Source organism: Grampus griseus (genome assembly GCF_964374135.1).
Source record: "Grampus griseus genome assembly, chromosome: X".
NCBI classification, from domain to species: Eukaryota; Metazoa; Chordata; class Mammalia; order Artiodactyla; family Delphinidae; genus Grampus; species Grampus griseus.
In genome coordinates this window covers 89177298-89194196 of record NC_138999.1, presented here as the reverse complement: position 1 = coordinate 89194196, position 16899 = coordinate 89177298, and the positions used below count along the sequence as shown (strand labels likewise).

Sequence of the window (16899 nt, the reverse complement as noted above, 5' to 3'; positions counted from 1 at the left end):
TGGCCCTTTGGGAACTATAGGGAATCAGAGGGGCTTTGTCACCATGAGGACTCCATCATATCAGTAGCTGTCAGCAGAGGGTACAGGGCACAACAGGAGTGCCCAACAGATACGGTAGTATCCAGATAAGAGTGGCAGTCTCTTCTCAGCTACTTGGACTTGTTCCTGGGCATAGATGAGACCTACTCTCAGCCCTCCCCTGAGTGTCTGACAAGGTCCAGGGTCCTACTGCTACAAAGGAGCCCACCCAACACAGGCAAGTTTTATTCCCATTTCACAGATGACAAGACTGACCTTTAGAGCACTGGATCTGTTACAACTGTCAGGTTGATTCCTCTAGCTGAGTCCCAGAGGCAATGTTTTACTTATCATTTTACATTCTGACAACAGGAATTTTAAGTGTCTTCATTGCCCTCATAAGCTTACTGAACATTTCAATTGTTTATCATGTGTTGATTTCTAGATTTTTTATTATGACAAACATAATCCATATCATTTAAGAAAAAGTGGAGATGAGTGAGCAAAGAAAAAAAGAATCATACATGTTGGGAGCCATAGGACGGTAGAGGACCCAGGAGAAGGTGTAGCAGTGCCCACTGACATGGTTACAACTAGGGAAAGACGGGATGGGCACACCTTCAGGCGAACGGCATGGAGGTACCATCAGGCGATTGGATTCATTTTTGAGTGCAGGTGAGACCTATTTTCTGGCTACCATTCAGGAAAAAACCGTTGCCTCCTTTTTAGTGCAAACATTTTCAGAGTTTTCTCTGTGCACAAATGTATTGTGCAAATGTTTATATTTTTACAAAATTGGGCTGATACTATATATTCGGTTCTGAAAACTGTTTTTTCTTTATTGTTGTTTTACAGTATACCATGAACATCTCCTCCATGCATGTGGGTGAAAATCCCCTACTGAAACACAGAGAGCACTGTAGTTGGATCAAAAGGCTGCTGGTAATGAGAGTGACACCTAAAGCAAAGAATCAGCTTAAGGTTAAAGCACATAGACTGGCAAATGCCTGCCAGGGAAAGCAGGGTCAGCGATATTCTCATCAGAGGAGTCAGAATTGAAGGCCAAAGGCATTAAAGATATGGGATATCATGTAAGCGCCTCTGGCCCCTACCTCCGCCCCTCATTCCCCTGACACCCCGTTGGCCCCTTGGGGTGAATGGATCCTGTACATCTCTTTGCATCCAATGAAAGTCACCCATTTTCTGTCTTTTCCTTAGCTCTTCCTGAGCCCTTGACATATCTGCACATTCTGTCATCATCTCCTCACTGCCCAGATGCCTTTCCTGTAAGTTGTTCTGATAGTCCTTGGGGGAATCGTCCGTCCCCCTGTCCGTTTTTCTTTTTGCTTTCCGGGGCACATAGTCTTCAGAGGTGCACTTTTCGGCAGCCCGCGGCTGACTCTCTGGCTTTGCCTGGGATTCCAGCTTGCCCTCACCGTGTGGTTTTCCCTCAGCTTCGGACTTGTCCTGCTTTTCTCTCTTCCTCTCATCTTCTGGTTGTCCCTGGTCTTCTGGCCGTCCCTCATTCTGGAGCTCTCCCTCGTGTTCTGACTTCCCCTCCACTTCTGGCTTTTCTTCCTCATCTGACTTTCCTTGATTTTCAGGCTTTACTTCATTTTCTGGCTTTCCTTCGTTTTCCAGCTTTCCTTCATTTTCATTGCAGAGTTTTTCCATGTTGAGATGTCCCCTCGTTTTCCTGTCCTGGGGGATGGGATGTGGTGAGGTGGGGGGAGAGAGACAAGAGGAAACAAGGGAGACTGAGGCCTTGGGGGTGGAATGCAGGTCCGGATAGTACTGGCATCTCACCCTTGTCAGCGTTCCCCTGACCTGGCCCAGCCTAGTGTGCCTTCTGGCCACCCTTTACCCCACCATTCCTCCTGCACTGAGAGCCAACCATTTCCCTGGCAGGCCCTGCCACCTTGTACCATCCTTCAGCGTGGCAGAAAGTGTGTATATTATATATGGGGGGGATGGGCAGTGGGGCCCTCAAATTCTGCCCAAGCTGTGCCCTCCACACCCAGCCCCCAGCTCTGTGCCTGTCCAGTGCCTCTCCCTCCTTCCGCTGACCTGCAGGGATTCTGGAAAGGTTCCTCCTCCTTTTCTAGCCTTGCAGAGTGCTCAGAACAGACACGCAGACCTGCAGACAGGAGACAGAGAGGGGCTGCACGGTCAGTGGACTGAAGTCCCTTTCCTGAATTTGGGCCCTCCTCATCCAACGTTTCCTCCCCCACCTCCCCTGCATCCAAGCCGCCATTACTTTTCAGGCCTCAGGCACCAGACCAGGATGCTTTCCAAACTATTTTGGATCTCTGGGTCTTCCTCCCGTGCAAGCAACCTGCCCCACCCCCAACCCTTTACGCTGAGGTCAATATTTCCTCCTGGGTGGAGAGGGTGAAAGGGAGTTATTTTCAGAATTTGTCTACGTTTCACTGTCGCACTGCGGGGGCGCACTCCCCCCCCCCCATTTCAGGCTAGAAAATGGATGGAGGGCGCAGAGGAGGGGCGTCGAAGAGGCGGCAGGGCCAGTTGCAGGGTCCTTCCTCCCCACCTGCCCACACCACGCCCCGTGCCCCTCCTCACCCATCTCGGGACCCCTTCCCCTCTCCCCGCTGCTCCCGGATCCTAGTCCCATCCGCTTCCACCCCCACCCCGGGCCGCCAGCAGCGCCCACCTTCACACTGACCTGCAGCGCCCGAGCCGGGCCTGCGCCTCCTCTGGCTCGCCTAAGCCCGCTTGCCCCTCGCTCGCCACGCGGGCAGCTCCGGGAGCTGGTTCCGCGCGGGCGACAGGACCAGACCTCGGGGCTGGGGGGGTGGGACGCGGGGGCTGCTGCCCACGTTGGCGCCCTGCCGGTCACGTGAGCGCCGCGTCACCCGAGCCCGGTTTCCCCCCGCCCCGCCCCCTCACCTACATCCCACAGGGACCGGACAGCTGCGGACAGGCTGCGGGGTGGTGTGTGTGGAAAAGGGGGAGTTACCAACAGAGCAGGTGGGGGGAGGAGGCTTCCTGACTGCAGGTGCTTTACCTGGTGCCTCTCAGGTCCTCGCTCAGCATCCCTCTGAGATGCCCTTTATCCCCAGTTGTGCCAGCTGATTGCAGGGAGGGTACCCGACTTCTCCAGGAGCGCTCCACACGGAGCCTCACAACCCGTTTTCAAGACCAGCTCCGTCTGACTCCAGAGCCCTGGTGGTGGTGCCCGCCAGGTAGCTGCGCTGCCTCCTTGAGTAGCAGCTATGTCCAGAGCCTCTGCTCTCCTCAGTCCATGTGTCCTCGCTCCCTGGCTGATCTCTGTTCATTTCCCTCTAAACACAGATGATTTCCTAATCTACATATCCAGGTTATTCCCTCCCTTGAGTCTCAGACCCATTTTGCTTTCCCACCAGCAATATAGGAGAGTGCTTATTTCCCCACACACTTTTCAACATAGCGTGTGACATACTTTCTACTTTTCACTAATATGATAGGTGAGAAGTATTATATCGATGGCATTCCTGTTTAACAACAGTTTAAATATCATTGTGAATTGTCTGTTCATGTCTTTTCCACATTTTTCTATTGGGTTGTTGGTCCTTCACACTTTTCAAGTGTTCTTTACACATTAACTATATTAGGCCTTTATCTGTTATATAAGTTGCAAATATTTACTTCCAGTTTGTTAGTTGCCTTTTGACTTTATGATGTATTTCTGCCATGCATTAAAAAAAGTAGTCACATTTATTAGACTTTTCTTTTATTGCATCTAGATTTTGATTCATAGTTAAGAACGCTTTTCCTATATGAGGTGAAAGAAGAATTCACCATGTCTTCTTTTAATACTCATAAGGTTAGCTGTATTTGTCTTGAGGTCATCTGTGGTTAAGGAATAAAGGTTAAGGAATAAACCAGTGTCAAAGTGAGTTGAATATTCAGCAGACTCAAAGCACTAGAGTAACAAAAATCAAAGCCCAAGGCTTATTAAAAGGGGAGGGGTTTCTTAGGAACTTCAAATGTTTCACTTTAAGGGTAACTGTAAACTGAAAATAAACTAGCCCTCACAAAGTTTTTTCGCTTGGCTTTGCAACATCTAGGTGGACTAGTAAAGTTTAAGTTTTGAGTATAGATTGAGGTGGTTTTAGACAGGAAGCATCCTTACAGACCTGACCAATGCAAACAAAATCTCTGGAGGAAGATTCCATCATCCTAGGCCTCAAATTATTTCAACAAACAGTTGTTTAAATACAATGCCCATACACAAAGATAAGCAGCAACACGAAGATAAAACCCATCATAGGTAAAAAGCACCAGAGAGAATAGACAACACAAACAGATCCATTAGCTTTGAATTATTTGAGTTATCAGGTACAGACTACTAAACCACAATGCTTACTGTATTCAGATAAATAAAATCCAATCTTGAAAATTTCAACAGGGAACAAGAAATCAGAAAAAGTAGGGGAAAAAAACCCTCCAAAACTAAAAAGTAACTAAGCTGAAATTAGAAACTCAGTGGATGCCCTTAACAGCATATTAGATGCAGCCCAAGAGAGAATTAAAGAACTAGAAATTCTATTCAGATGAAATTATCCATAAGGCTGCATGGGTAGTCAAAAAGATGGAAAATACAGACAAGAGGGTACGATACGGTCTGATGCATGTTTAATTAGAGTTCCAGAAGGAGAAGAGAAATGGAATTGTTCAGAGGCAATCTAAAGAATTAATGGCTGAGGATTATTCAAAATTGATGAAAGACATTGATCCATAGGATCCAAGGAGTCCAACAAATCCCAAACAGCATAAATAAAAAGAAACCCACATATAGAATGCATAATAGTGAACTTGCAGAGAATTCAAGACAAAGAGAAAAATCAAAAAGGTAGCCAAAAAAAAATAGAGTATGCCTCAAAAGGAACAAGTTAGGCTAATTACTAGCTTTGCAACAGCAATGATGAAAGCATGAATACGGTGAAATGACATCTTTAGTATCTTGAAAGAAAATCAATGCCAACCAAGAAATTAATAACCAGCAAAAATACCCTTCAAAAATGAAGGTGAAATAAAAGCTTTACAAATAAAAACAGACAGAGTTTCCAGCAGCAGGCATAAACCAAAGTAAGTACTGAATTCTACAGGGCATTTTTCAGATAACAGGAAAATGATCTCAGATGGAAGACTGGGGATGAAGAAAGGAATAAAAAGCAATTAAAAGGCTAAATATCTATATAAATTTAAGTCAATATTATATAAAATAATATTATCTTGTTAATTTATATTGACAACATAAGAGTCAAGACAGCTAAAGTATTTAAAGTTTGGGCATTATCTAAGGAGTGTGTAGAAGTATAAATTAATATTGGTCAAGACTTTAATAAGTCAAGACTGTATGCTATAATTGCCAGATAACTATTAAGGAAGAGTAAGAGTGTAAAACTTCTAAGCTAATAGAGGGGTAAAAATAAGAAAATAACCAATCCTAAAGAAGAAAAAACTAACATAAATCAGGTGGGACATAGAGACAGAACTTGGTACAATGGTTATATCCAGTATTAATATCAGTAAGTATATTAAATGTAAATGGTGTACTTGAAACAATTAAAAAACAAGATTTTCAGACTGGAAAAAACCCAACTATGTACTATTTACAAAAGACTATCTGAAATATAAAGATACATAAGGACTGAAAGTAAAAGTACAGGGAAAAAAAACCATGAAAACACTAACCAAAAGAAAGACATTATAGTTAAATTAATAACAAAATAGGTAAGGAGTGTCACCTCATGATATTTAAAATTGGTATGCATTTATTAAATTGACCTCAAAATAAATAAAATAAAATTTAACAGAAATACAGGAGAATAAATAAATCCTCCATTTCAGTGTTAACACTCCTATCTAACTGTGTAAATAAAGTGTTGAAAGAAAAAAACACTAACTTAAAATTCTATACCCAGTGAAATAATCCTTCAAATGTGGAGGAGAAATAAAATACTTTCTCAGACAACAAAAAGTGATGGGATTCAGCATCAGCAAACCTTTCCTTCAGGAAATGTTAAAAGATTTTCTTCAGGCAGCAGAAAAATGATACAGGCCAACAACTCAGATCTACATAAAGGAAGAGCTATGGAAACGCAATAAATGAAAGTAAAATGAATTTTTTTTTCTTTTTTCTCTCTCTTTTTTTTTTTGCGGTATGCGGGCCTCTCACTGTTGTGGCCTCTCCCGTTGCGGAGCACAGGCTCCGGACGTGCAGGTTCAGCGGCCACGGCCCACGGGCCCAGCCGCTCTGCAGCATGTGGGATCTTCCCGGACCAGGGCACAAACCCGTGTCCCCTGCATCGGCAGGCGGACTCTCAACCACTGCGCCACCAGGGAAGCCCTTGTCTTATTCTTAATTGATATAAAAATAACTCTTTATCTAAAGTAATAATGTATTAAGTGACTGTAACAAATGGATGAATGAAATGAATGAACATTCTGTAATAAGGTATCTGTACTACATATAAGTGAAGCAAAAGAGTGTTATTTGAAAGTGATCTTAGTTAAAAATGTAAACTCGAGGAAAATCATTGAAAATTCTTTTAAAGACATATAACTGATACACTAATAAGACAAGTGGAATCATGTAAAATACTCAATTAAAACTAGAGAAGGCAGGGGGGCTTCACTGGTGGCGTAATGGTTGAGAATCCGCCTACCAATTCAGGGGCCACGGGTTTGAGCCCTGGTCCGGAAGATCCCACATGCCGCAGAGCAACTAAGCCCATGCGCCACAACTACTGTGCCTGACCTCTAGAGCCTGCAAGCCACAGCTATTGAAGCCCATGCACCTAGAGCCCGTGCTCCTCAACAAGAGAAGCCACTGCAATGAGAAGCCCATGCACCGCAATGAAGAGTAGCCCCGACTCACCGCAACTAGAGAAAGCCCACGTGCAGCAATGAAGACTCAATGCAGTCAAAAATAAAAATAAAAAAACAAATAAATGTATTAAAAAAAAAACTAGAGAAGGCAGAAGAAGCCTCTGGCAACAAATAGAAAACAGTTATAAACATGGTTGATATTAAATCCAAATATATCAAGAATCATTTTAAATGTGAATGGTCTAAATACACCAATTAAAGATAGAAATTATCAGAGTGTATTAAAAAAACCCAACTATATATTGTGTACAAGAAGCCCACTTTAAATTTAAAGAGTGAGAGGTTAAAAGTAAAGCAACAGAGAAAGATCTTCACTAATCAGAAGAAACCTGGACAAAAAAAGAAAGCTGGGGTAGTTACATACATTCAGACAAAGCAGAACAAGGAAAATTATCAGAGATCAGAAGAGGCACTACATAATGATAAAGGGATCAATTCTGAGAAAAACACATAATAATCCTAAACGTGTATATGCACCTAACAAAAGTGTCATAATATATGAGGTAAAAACTGATAGAACTGAAAGGAGAAACTGACAAATCCATTACTAGAGTTGAAGACTTCAATGCCGCCATCCAGTAATTGACAGATTAAGCAGGCAGAATATCAATAAGGATATAGTCGAACAGTATTATCAATCAACTTGATTTAATTGACATTTATAGAACATTCCATCCAACATCAGAACATATTTATTTTCAAGCTCATATAGAACATTCACCAAGAGAGTCCTATTCTAGGTCATAAAACACACCTTAACAAATTTGAAAGAATAGAAATCATAAAAGTATGCTCTCAGTAGAATTAAACTAGAAATCAATAACAGGATAGATGGAAAACCCAAATATTTGGAAATTAAACAACACACTTCTAAATAACACATGAATCCAAGAAGAATTCTCAAGAAAAATGTAAAAATGCTTTGAACTAAATGAAAATACAACATATCAAAATCTTTGGGATGAATCAACAGTAGTGCTTAAAGGGAAATTTCTAGCTTAAATGCATATATGGAAAAGAAGAAGGTTCTAACATCAATAACCTACACTTTCTCTTCAGGAGACTAAAGAAAGAAGAGTAATTTAAGCCTAGAGCAAACAGGAAAAAAGAAATATTAGAGACAAAATCAAGGAAAGTGAAAACAGGAAAACAACAGAGAAAATCAACAAAACCAAAAGCTGGTTCTTTGAAAAGATAAATAAAACTGTTAAATCTCTTACCAGGGTAACCAAGAAAAAAAGAAAGAAGGCTCATATTAAAATATCAGAAGTGAAAGTGGGGTTATCACTCCTAATTCCATGGACATTATCTTCTTAATGAAGGAATACTATTAACAACTCTATGCCTACAAATTTGATAACTTAGATGAAATGGACTAATTACTCAAAAGGTACAAACTACTAAAACTCACACAAGGGGAAAAAGATAACCTGAATAATTCTGTACCTACTAAAGAAATTGAATCAATAATTAATAACCTTCCAAAGATAGAAATCACTAGGACCAAATTCTACCAAACATTTAAGGATCACCAGTAAACATTTAGAAATCACCAGTGAATTTTACCAAACATTTAAGTTAGAAATAATACCAATTCTCCACAATCCCTTCCATAAAACTGAAGTAGAGAACACTTGACTCATTCTGTGAAACCAATTATTACCCTAATTCCAAAACCAGATAAAATATACTACAAGAAAGCAAAACTAAAGACCAATATTTCTAATGAACGCATACAGAAAATCCTCAACAAAATATTATGAAATTGAATCCAATAACGTATAAAAAGTTAGGCACCAAACAAGTGAAATTTATTCTAGGTATTCAAGGCTGACTCAACATTTGAAAATCAATCAATATAATCCACCACATGTTAACAGACTAAAGAAGAAAAATCATATGATCTTTATTATTTGATGCAGAAAAAGCATTTGACAGAATCCAACACCCAATCATGATAAAAGCTCTCAAACTAGGATTAGAGGGGAACTTCCTCAATTTGATAAAGAATACAAGAAACTAACATTATACTTAGTGGTGAGAAAGTAGACACTTAACCCTAAGGTCAGGAACAGGCCAAGGGTGTCCTTTCTCATTGTTCCTATTAAACATCATACTGGAAGTCCTAGCTAGTGCAGTAAGACAAAAAAGGAAATAAAAAGTATACAGATTGGAATGGAGGAAATAAAACTATATTTGCAGATGACATGATGGTCTATGTAGAAAATGCCAAAGGATTGACAAACTCCTGGCCACAAGATCGCAGGATGTAAGTTAATATATAAAAGTTACTTGCTGGGACTTCCCTGCTGGCGCAGTGGTTGAGAGTCCGCCTGCCGATGCAGGGGACACGGGTTTGTGCCCCGGTCCGGGAAGATCCCACATGCCGCGGAGCGGCTGGGCCCGTGAGCCATGGCCACTGAGCTTGCGCGTCCGGAGCCTGTGCTCCGCAATGGGAGAGGCCACAACAGTGAGAGGCCCACGTACCGCAAAAAAAAAAAAAAAAGTTACTTGCTTTCCTATATACCAGTAATGAACAATTGGAATTTGATTATTTAAAAGTGCCATTTATAATAGCATTCCCACAACACAGGATGTGACAAAAGACTCTAAGTGTATCACAAATGCATGAAACAACTTCACTGAAAGGGATGGAAAAATTAGGCACTGGCATAGGTAACTTTGGAAATGAGTGGAGTCTGTAAGACTAAAGACAAAATTTTCTCTATATATATTTAAAAATATATAAAGACACATATATATACACATACATACATATATATGGAGAGACAGAGATGCATATATATGCATGGGTTATTATATACCCATATATCTTCTTTCTCTGTCTACCGAGAGGGCCTATAAACAATGATATCCCAATAGTAACGAGTACACCTAACACCCAAATCTTGGTTTTTAATACCATTCTCCAACCAAAGGTACCAGGGTTCCTTGGAGAAATGGCTGATTCTAGGACTTGGGCAGGAAATATGCAAGGTAAGACTAGAGCATCTTGTAGTGCCAGAAAGAGTTTTTTTAAAAAAGCACACACATACACAATGATGGAAGTATGTCAAATAGATCCAAGAGCCAACTGAAAGAGCTTCCAATGGCCAAAAGTGGAACAATTTGAGCAATGAAAGTATATAAAATAGTATTATAGTCCAAAGAATAAAATTAATGAGCCCATACTTATATAAATAAATTGAATATATTAATAAACGGGGGAGAAATCAAATATCCTATGCAGAATTCCAAATAAATGTTGGAGATACTCCATCCTCAAGGCGGTAACTTTGGAAATGAGGTAACTTTGAAATAACACCACATTCTTTAAGTGTGGACTGTGCAGAGTGACTTTCTTCCAGAGTACAGTCTGGAAAGGGAGAAATAAAAGGGTAACTTTACCATGGAGAATCCTGACAAACACTACCTCAGCCAGGTGATCAACGTTAACATCAACAGGAATAATATTGATAGCATATATCCTTTATATGATGCCACTTTACCTGTGCGATCTTCTTCCCAGAAGCACTTAACACCTGTCTAACCACAAGAAAAAAATCAAGCAAACTGATATTGTGGTACATTATACAAAGTACCTGACCAGTACTTCTCAAGAACGTCAAGGCATAAGAAACAGGGCAAGTGTGAGAAACTGTCACAACCAAGAGGAGCCTAAGGAGACATAATGACTAAATGTAAGGTGGTAACCTGGATAGGATCTTGGAACAGTGAAAGGACATTAGGGAAAAACTGAGGAAATATGAATAAAGTATGTACTTTGGTAAATAATAATGTATCAACATTGGTTCATTGTGACAAACACTTCAAACTAAAGTAAGCTGTTAATAATAGGCGATATTAGGTATGGGGTAAACGGAATCTATATATCTTTGCAATAATTCTGTAAATTTACAACTGTCCTAAAATAAAAGTTTATTTAAAGAAACACTATAAGCAAATAAAAGGCTAATGAAGAGCCAGAGGAAAAAAATCACATAGGTAGATGGGTCTGCTGAAATGATAAGCCAGGGCTTAACAGGAATTTCCTAGGGGACAGCTCCTTCTAAGAAGAAAATGTCAGCAGACAAGAGATTAACAGGTGAGAATAGCACAGCATCTGGTCACTCAGATTTTTCTCCTGGCTCAATCTCCTGTATCTAAATCCAGTGGAGAGGGCTGTATGCAAAAACACAAACAAACCAACAAAAAACTTGGAAAGGTGTGTTTTATAAGACCTTCATAAATATCAAGGCCCAAGCGACAACTGGGTGCTACCCACCGGAGTTAGGGAAACTCTACTGTAGGTAGAGAATTCTCCACCCTTCTGTTGTGACACTGTGTTTCTTTAGTCCATCATGATCTCCAGCACATCAGCAGCAGTGGGGGCCTTAGGAGGGTACAGGACAAACTAGAAGAGGCACAGCGCCCAAGAGTCATGGCATTACACAGGGGAGAGTGACACCCACCTCTCAGCTGTCTGGATTTATTTATGGACACATGTGAGAACTCCCTCAGCCCTCTCCCAAACATTTCATGGGGTTCTGGTCCTGCTAGTGCAGGAGAGAGGATAGGAGCCGGCCTAACACAGTTCACACACTCAACATCTCATCGGATATTCTCCACAGGCCTGGAAGGCAAGTTTTATCCCCAATTCACTGATGCTAAGACTCTCCCTTACAATAATGGATCTATAATAATTGCCAGGTTGACTCTTCCAGCTTTGAGTCCCAGAGGTAATGTGACTTTTACTTATCATTTCATGTCCTGACAACAGAAATTTTATGTGTCTCCACTGCCTTCGTAAGCCGAACAGTACTTTTGATTGCTTGGTATTGCTTTCCTATATTTTTTATCTTTCATTATTGTTATGATAACAGTAATGTGTTTTTTAAAGAGAATATAAACAGATGAACAAAAAACAGAAAAAACCCATAGATAACCACTGTTAATCTTTTAGTAGACACAGCTTTCCGAGTTTTTTCTGTACATGAATCACTAGGTATCTTTGTAGTTTTACAAAAATGGACTGATGCCGTATATATGGTTCTGGAAACTGTTTTTTTAAACATTTTACAATGCACCATAAACATTTTTCCATGCAATGGATGAAAATCTGCTACTGAAACACACAGGGCTGCAGTTGGATAAAGAGAGTGACACCTAAAGCATAGTATTAGCATAAGGTTAAATAAAGCATAGGGCCTTGCAAATGCCTGCCAGGGGCACTACACAAAAGGAATGTCTTCAAAGCCCCTTTGTGGGGCCCTGCAGCCACCCCTGAGTTCCCTTGGACCCCTCGGGTGGAAGGGGTCCTGTAAACTTTTTTGCATCCACATAAACCCCCCCAATTTCTGTCTGGTTTTCTTCACCTCATCCTCCACCCTGGCCATCTCGTCAAATTCTCTTATCATCTCTTCATTGCTCAAATGCATATCGTGTATGGCCTCCTTGTATTCCTTGAGACACTGAGCCAGCCCCTTGTTGGTTTTTCTTTTGGCCTTCCTGGGTACATCATCCCCAGCTGGGCGCTTTCCTGCAGCCCTTGGTTCGCTGGCTGGCTTTTCTTCTTTTGGCTTTCCCTCGCTCACTGGCTTTCCCTCACTCTCTGGTTTTCCTTCTTTTGGTTTTCCCTCACTCACTGGCTTTCCTTCTTTTGGCTTTGCCTCACTGTCTGGCTTTTCTTTATCCTTTAGTACTTCCTCATCTTCTGTCTTTCCCTTGAGATCTATCCTTCCCTTGTTTTCTAACTTTTCCTTGTCTTCCACAGTACAAGCTACTCCTGGCTTTCCCGCATCCGGTGGCTGTCCTTTGTTTTCCATCTTGCCTTGGTTCTCAGGCTTTCCTTCATTTTCACTGCAGAGTTTTTCCATGTTGAGTGTCCCTTCCTTTTCCTGTCCTGGGGATGGGGCAGGGGGAAGAGAAGACAAAGAGGAAACAAGGGAGACTGAGGGCTTGGGGATGGAATGCAGGTCCGGATAGTAGCAGTCGCTTCTCGCCCCTTGTCAGGGGTCCCCTGACCTGGCCCGGCCTTCCTAGTGTGCCTTCTGCCCACCCTTTACCCCACCATTCCTCGTGCACACGTGAGCCAACCATTTCCCAGACAGACCCTGCCATTTTTCCCTACGCTTGCTCAGCATGGCAGAGTGTGTGTAAATGTGTTGGGAAGTGGGCAGTGGGGCCCCCAATTCTGCCCGAGCCGTGCCCTCCACACTCCCCACCCCTCTGGGTCCCTGTCCAGTGCCCTCCTCCTTCACTGACCTGCGGGTATTCTGGACAGGTTCCTCCTCCTTCTCTAGCCCAGTAGAGCACTGGGAACAACAGACACGTACACCTTAAGACAGACAGGAGACCGGGAATGAGGCATCGGTGGATGCACAGGGACTCGGGTCCTTTTTCCGAATCCCGGTCCTCCTCATCCAACGTTTCCCTCCCCCACCTCCTCCGCCCCCACAGCACCCCAGCCGCCATTTCTGTTCACTCCTCCGGCGCCAGACCAGGATGTTTTCCAAACTAATTTTGGATCTCTGCGTCCTTCTCCCCCAGAGGAAACTCGCCCCCCCACCCTTGAGGTCAACTTTTACTCTGCGCACAGAGTGCCAGAAGGGGTTTATTTCCACTGTCTCACTGCTGGGGCACCCCCCAACTCATCATCTCCGGCTCCAAAATGGACGGAGGGTAGAGAAGAAGTGTGCAGAAAGGCGAATGGGTACTTGGGGTGTCCGCCTTCCCCACCCTCTGCCCAATGGCCGCTTGCTCCCCCTTAGCCGTTTTTCCCACCGCCATCTCTATCTACACTCTGGCCAGCTCCCCTCGACCCGGACCCCATCCCCAACCTTTTTCCTTTCCGCGCCCGTTCCTCCTCCCCCATTCCGATGTCACGCAGGCAGCGACGAGAGCTCTCACACTGACCTGAAAGAACCTGGAGCAACAATTAGGGGCGCCCAGACGGCTCCGGGTCCGACAGCAGGGAGGGAGAGCTGGCACCCGGACCGGTGCCCACTTCGGAGCCCGGCGGTCACGTGAGCGCTGCGTCACCCGAGCTCCGCCCTCGCACCCCGCCCACCAGCCGGAGTCTGCAAGCCGCCCACCGCCTCCCTCCGGCAGGTCCCCCAGCCAACCTCTCCCGGCCCTTTTGTCCTTTTCCTCTTCTTGAGAAGTTGGTCACAGAAAGAATTTTAATAAAAAACACAGAAGCTTTTATTAATGGGCTGGGCGGTCAGGGGGAGGAGTCTATAACGTTGCTCTTAAATTCCGTTGAGAGAACGAAGACTCACCAATGAAATCTTACGCATGTGAACTTTAATATTGTACAAAGGGTAGAATATTGCACTTTAGAAAAAAATTAAGAAAAATGTTCCCGTCAAAATGAAGCTGTCCCTTTTTCCTGGTATGCTCAAACATAAATTTTCTAATGAATTAAATATTTAGATCTGAAAATGAAATTATATTTGAAGCAGAATGAAAGAATGAGTTTTTTAAGTGAGACTGAATACACAACGGACGATGACCAGACCATATATGACAATAGAATTGTGACCCACAACCTCTGTAGCAAGCAGCCCCGCAAGCCAAATCACAGCCTCTACAGCAATCTTCAGGACTTGATCAATGACTGCCAGCCTCCCTATTTTTGCCCAGCCCCAATTAGAGAAACCTAAATATGCTCCCCAAACCAGTAACAAAATGCCGCTGCTTCTAGTTACCTGGCTTCCAGCTTTTCCCTGACAAAAACTTCCAATTAGAGAAAACCTGGTCTTCCTTTTTTTCATTCTAAAGCTTTCCCATTCCCTTGCCTGTCTTTAAGTCTCTGCCAAACACAAGTTAGGGGAGCTAACTCCCTTGTTATAACACGCTGTGAATAACTAGCCTCTGCTTTTACATAAGCTTTCTGTGTAGAAGATCTTTAAAAATATAATAACTGAAAGTTAAACAATTAAGAACAGCGCTGATGGATTTGATTACATTAAAATGTGTAACAGATTTGTTAAGGGATTGGGACACATGCATTTCTCCCTGCTCTTGTTTTTCTTTTATTTTTTATTGACATATACTTGAATTACAATGTTGTGTTAATTACTGCTGTACAGCAAAGTGACTCAGTTATACATATATATATATATACATTCTTTTTCATATTCTTTTCCATTATGGTTTATCAAAACATATTGAATATATTTCCCTGTGCTCTACAGTAGGACATTGTTGTTTATCCATTCTATAAATACCAGTTTGCATCTGCTAATCCCAAACTCCTGCTCCTACCCTCTCCCACCCCCCTACCCTGCCTGCTCTTGTTGAGTGTACTGGTAAAATTTTCTGAAGGGCAACTTTGTAAATTGTTTAAAAATAAAAATATTTTATATTTTGGCCCAGCAATTCCACCTCTAATATTTATCCATGGAGATAATTAGTAAGGTGCTAAAATAGAATCTTATGTTTTAAAACGTTTTATTGTTTTAAATTCCCATAACAATTATTTGTTATGCATTTATCCTTTGCTGGAACTGGGGCTCCAGTAGTGATTCTGTAGGCTTTGTTTATAAAGGGAAAAAAATGGAGCATCACAATTGTCCATCGGTACAGATTTAGTTACATAATCTTCTTAGTACATTTGTTTACCCTAGTTATCTTTGGACATTTGGTTAGAAAAATAATCCTTTTATGTTGGGTGCTCAATATGCAGTAAAATTAATTATTAACTATCCATAACCCCAAATTACTGTGGATGGTGGGACACAAAGGATAACCAGAGGATGTGGTTTTGACCTCTAGAGAATACCACCTATCTGCCAGGCATTATGCTAGCTACCTTATCTGGTGTAGATTTCATTTATATCTGATTGAAGAACTCATGCTTCAATGAAGCGGAATGATTTATAAAGCTACAGTCTTAACTCACTGTAGTACTGGAATAAAGATAGAAAGAGGAATAAAACAGAGAGCCCACTAACATCTCCAGGTATAAAAGTTTTTAGTATATGATAAGGAAGCATTTCTGATCAGTAGTAAGATATAGGTTATTATGGAAATTAAACTTGTATAATTACTTTAATAGTTAAAGGAAAATGAAGAGCCATATTTTCTGACATACACTTAAATGCTTTTCAGAGTAGGCAAGAAAAATGAAACAAAAGGTATCCAGAATGGAAGGAAAGAAGTAAAACTATCTCTGTTTGCAAATGACATGATCATGCATATAGAAAATCCCAAGGAATCCACTAAAGAACTATGAGAAAGAAAGAGTTCAGCAATGTGGTAGAATACAAGATCAACATACGAAAATCAACTGTGTTTCTATATGCTAGCAAAAAACAATTCAAAGAGGAAAGTAAGGAAACATTTCCATTCAAAATATCATCAAAAAGAGGGGACTTCCCTGGTGTCCAGTGGTTAAGACTCCACACTCCCAATGCAGGGGGCCTGGGCTCAATCCCTGCTCAGGGAACTAGATCCCACATGCATGCCACAACTAAGAGTCCACATGCTGCAACTAAGAGTCTGCATACTACAACTAAAAGATCCTGCACACAGCAACGAAGATCCCACGTGCCGCAACTAAGACCCAGGGCAGCCAAATAAATAAATAAAAATTTAAAAACTTGCTTAGATTTCAAAAAAAATCATCAAAAATGATAAACAATTTAGAAATAAATTTATTTTGAAAATCCAAGACTTGTATACTGAAAACTATAAAGAATTGTTGAACAAAATTAAAGAATACCTAAATAAATGGAAAGATAGCCTATGTTCATAGATTGGAAGACTTCATATTGTTAAGATGGGCAATACTTCCTAAGCTGATCTACAGACTCGACACAACCTCTATCAAAATATCAGATGGTTTCTTTGCAGATTTTGATAAGCTGATCCCAAAATTCATATGGAAATGCAAGGAACTCAGAATAGACAAAAACAATCTTGAAAGGGAAGGATAAAGTTTGAGATCTCATACTTCCGTATTTCAAAACTTATTATATAGCT

At 41.7% G+C, this 16899-nt stretch overlaps 1 protein-coding gene and 1 pseudogene across 2 annotated transcripts; both read right to left on the bottom strand.

Annotated features, from left to right (window-relative positions):
• Positions 1-1079: 1079 nt before the first annotated feature.
• On the bottom strand, positions 1080-2263 carry LOC309839110 (annotated as a pseudogene). The gene is made up of 2 exons (XR_014298560.1): positions 2086-2263; positions 1080-1719 (listed from the first exon to the last, which is right to left on the bottom strand). The product of XR_014298560.1 is annotated as an uncharacterized misc_RNA (transcript).
• A 9694-nt stretch (positions 2264-11957) lies between these two features.
• Positions 11958-13896, bottom strand: TCEAL4 (transcription elongation factor A like 4). Its single transcript, XM_082680968.1, has 3 exons — positions 13828-13896; positions 13177-13249; positions 11958-12814 (listed from the first exon to the last, which is right to left on the bottom strand). The coding sequence occupies exon 3, from the start codon at positions 12786-12788 to the stop codon at positions 12144-12146; it is 645 nt and encodes a 214-aa protein (XP_082537094.1). The 5' UTR covers positions 12789-12814; positions 13177-13249; positions 13828-13896; the 3' UTR covers positions 11958-12143.
• Between the last annotated feature and the right edge of the window lie 3003 nt (positions 13897-16899).

What these genes read in the sequence shown, in the direction of transcription:
- TCEAL4 (XM_082680968.1), bottom strand. Translation starts at nt 12,788, where the DNA reads ATGGAAAAACTCTGCAGTGAAAATGAAGGAAAGCCTGAGAACCAAGGC.